Below are 2,559 nucleotides of genomic sequence, written 5' to 3' on the forward strand. Positions count from 1 at the left end.
TATTATTAAATATATTTTGATGAATTAGGTTTTTATAAACAAAACCTTCTCATTTGACATCTTCAGCAATCAAGATTCGGTTGTTAATTGACCAAAGCTCCTTTACAAATATGTTACGGCATTGAAGTGGCATGGCCCAATCACACGATTAGATCGATAACCATCAGAAGAGAAGAAATCAACACGAGATTAAAAGTCTACAGTAGTTGTTGAAGAACTTGGTACTTTAGTATTAAGTCCATAACCACTGAAGACTTGTTGTAGCACAACCATTGACCAGTTCAATAGCTGTTATCTATAAATAGACATGTTTCCCATACAATATTTCTCACCCATCACCGAAGCTTAGATATGTCGATGAAAGGAGTCCATTTTGTTGCAATTGTTGCTCTCTTGTCTCTGGTATCCTCCCTTGTCTCTGCCTACGATCCCAGCCCTCTTCAGGACATTTGTGTAGCAGTTGATGACCCCAAGTCTGCTGGTATTTACTTTTTTGCTTATCAACATTCTGCTTAGAGCAACACTATCGTTATTGGTTTCTTACTCTTGTATGAGATCTTGCAAACTATTATTATGACCGTATCATTTTTTTTTTTCCCTTTTAATGCTAACAAATATTTATTTCCTGCAGTGTTCGTTAATGGAAAATTCTGCAAAGATTTGGAACAAGCCAAGGCCGAAGATTTCTTCTTCTCAGGGCTCCAAAATCCTGGAAATACAGACAATCGAATTGGGTCGAATGTTACTGCTGTGAATGTGCAACACATACCAGGCCTCAACACTCTAGGCATATCTTTGGCTCGCATTGACTTTGCACCATATGGCGAAAATCCTCCCCACACTCACCCTCGTGGCACTGAGATTCTGGTAGTCTTTGAAGGTTCTCTGCTAGTCGGATTTGTCACATCCAACACTGAGAACCGTCTTTTCACCAAGGTTTTAAACAAGGGAGATGTCTTTGTATTCCCAATTGGTCTCATTCACTTCCAATTCAACGTGGGACACTCCAATGCTATAGCCTTTGCTGCTCTGAGTAGCCAAAATCCAGGTGTCATCACAATAGCAGACGCTGTTTTTGGATCTGATCCTCCCATCAATCCTGATGTTCTTGCCAAGGCCTTCCAACTTGACAAGAAAATTATTGAAGATCTTCAGAAAAAGTTTGAATATAATAATTAGAGAAACTTATGAAAATGTTATGAACCGTTTTCCTCATTCCATCATAACAATATTAAAATAAACGGTTGCTTAAAATAAAAGGCTGCTTATGTAACTCTCTCTAGGTGGAGTACTTGGAGTATAAAATAATGTTTAGATTTGTTGAGCATATCTCTCTCTCTCTCTCTCTCTCTCTCTCTCTTTCTATCTCTGCACGTTTGTAAAACAAAAGATATACACTACAAGAAATTCGCTCATTAGCGTCGACTCTTAGTGGACGCTAAAAACTTGACGCTGATGATCACCGGTCAATCATCAACGTCGATCGAAGGGTTGACACTAATGATAGACTATTAGCGTCGACCTATGTCGACGCTAATGCTATATTTGGTTGACGCTAAAACGTGTAACACATAGATCATGAGTTGACGCTGATAGGTATACTATTAGCGTCGACACCTTGGTCGACGCTAATAGTCTATCATCAGCGTCGACTCGTGTAGATGCTGATACCCTAAAAATATTTTTTTAAAAAAAAAAAAATAATTAATAGACTATTAGCTTCGACTTAGTCGACGCTAATACCTTAAAAATTTTAAAAAAATAATAATAGGCTATTAGCGCCGACCTAGTTGACGCTAATATCCTAAAAAAAAATTAATAATAATAGGCTATTAGCGTCGACTAGGTTGACGCTAATACTCTAAAACATTTTTTAAAAAAAAAATTAAATAGAGCATTAGCGTCGACCGATATGAATTTAAATTATATATATATATATATATACCCATCAGTGGAGCTATGCCCACAATTATGGTTTTTATTTGTGATAAGTGAAAGGAAGAACCATGTCGATAAAGAAAACATCTCAAAAAAAAGGTTATGCACATCAAACCTAATGAAGAATGATGTTAACGGTCCAAAGTCAAAACTTCAATATATAGTTAACAGTTTTCGGAGCTCAAGTGCTCAACACTGTCCATTATATCATTTCAATTTCTTTGTCAAAAATATATAGAAACACTTAAAGGAATTTGAGATGCTGATGCGTTTGAAATATTTGACATACCTCTGAAAAAAATAAAGAATGATAAAGAAGCTCGGCAATAGATAAGATATCAAGGATTCAGAAAATTATCACATAAAAACGAAAGACTAACAATCTGACTCGGCAGAACAAGCCCTTTTCCGTTGAAACATATTTTCTGATTGTAGTAGTCAATTGACTCCTCAGCTGTTGGGAAGAACTGCAAAGAGATGCAAGTCCATATTTATAACAAACTATAAATGAAATAAATAGGTTATTGAAATTTCCACAAAACTCATTGTCACATCATGCAGGAACATAGTATGAATCTTACCTTCAAGAACAGAAGAAGACTGGAAATCATCATCCCTGTT

General features: G+C 36.1%; 1 protein-coding gene across 1 annotated transcript; it reads left to right on the forward strand.

Annotated features, from left to right (window-relative positions):
- Positions 1–338: 338 nt before the first annotated feature.
- LOC133868509 (germin-like protein subfamily 1 member 17) lies at positions 339–1,327 on the forward strand. The gene is made up of 2 exons (XM_062305420.1): positions 339–481; positions 632–1,327. The coding sequence occupies exons 1-2, from the start codon at positions 352–354 to the stop codon at positions 1,177–1,179; spliced, it is 678 nt and encodes a 225-aa protein (XP_062161404.1). The 5' UTR covers positions 339–351; the 3' UTR covers positions 1,180–1,327.
- The last annotated feature ends 1,232 nt before the right edge of the window (positions 1,328–2,559 follow it).

This window comes from Alnus glutinosa, chromosome 5, assembly GCF_958979055.1.
Source record: "Alnus glutinosa chromosome 5, dhAlnGlut1.1, whole genome shotgun sequence".
NCBI lineage: Eukaryota > Viridiplantae > Streptophyta > Magnoliopsida > Fagales > Betulaceae > Alnus > Alnus glutinosa.

What these genes read in the sequence shown, in the direction of transcription:
- LOC133868509 (XM_062305420.1), top strand. Translation starts at nt 352, where the DNA reads ATGTCGATGAAAGGAGTCCATTTTGTTGCAATTGTTGCTCTCTTGTCT. An exon ending in TGATGACCCCAAGTCTGCTG is followed by an intron (nt 482 to 631) that starts GTATTTACTTTT and finishes TATTTCCTGCAG; the next exon opens with TGTTCGTTAATGGAAAATTC.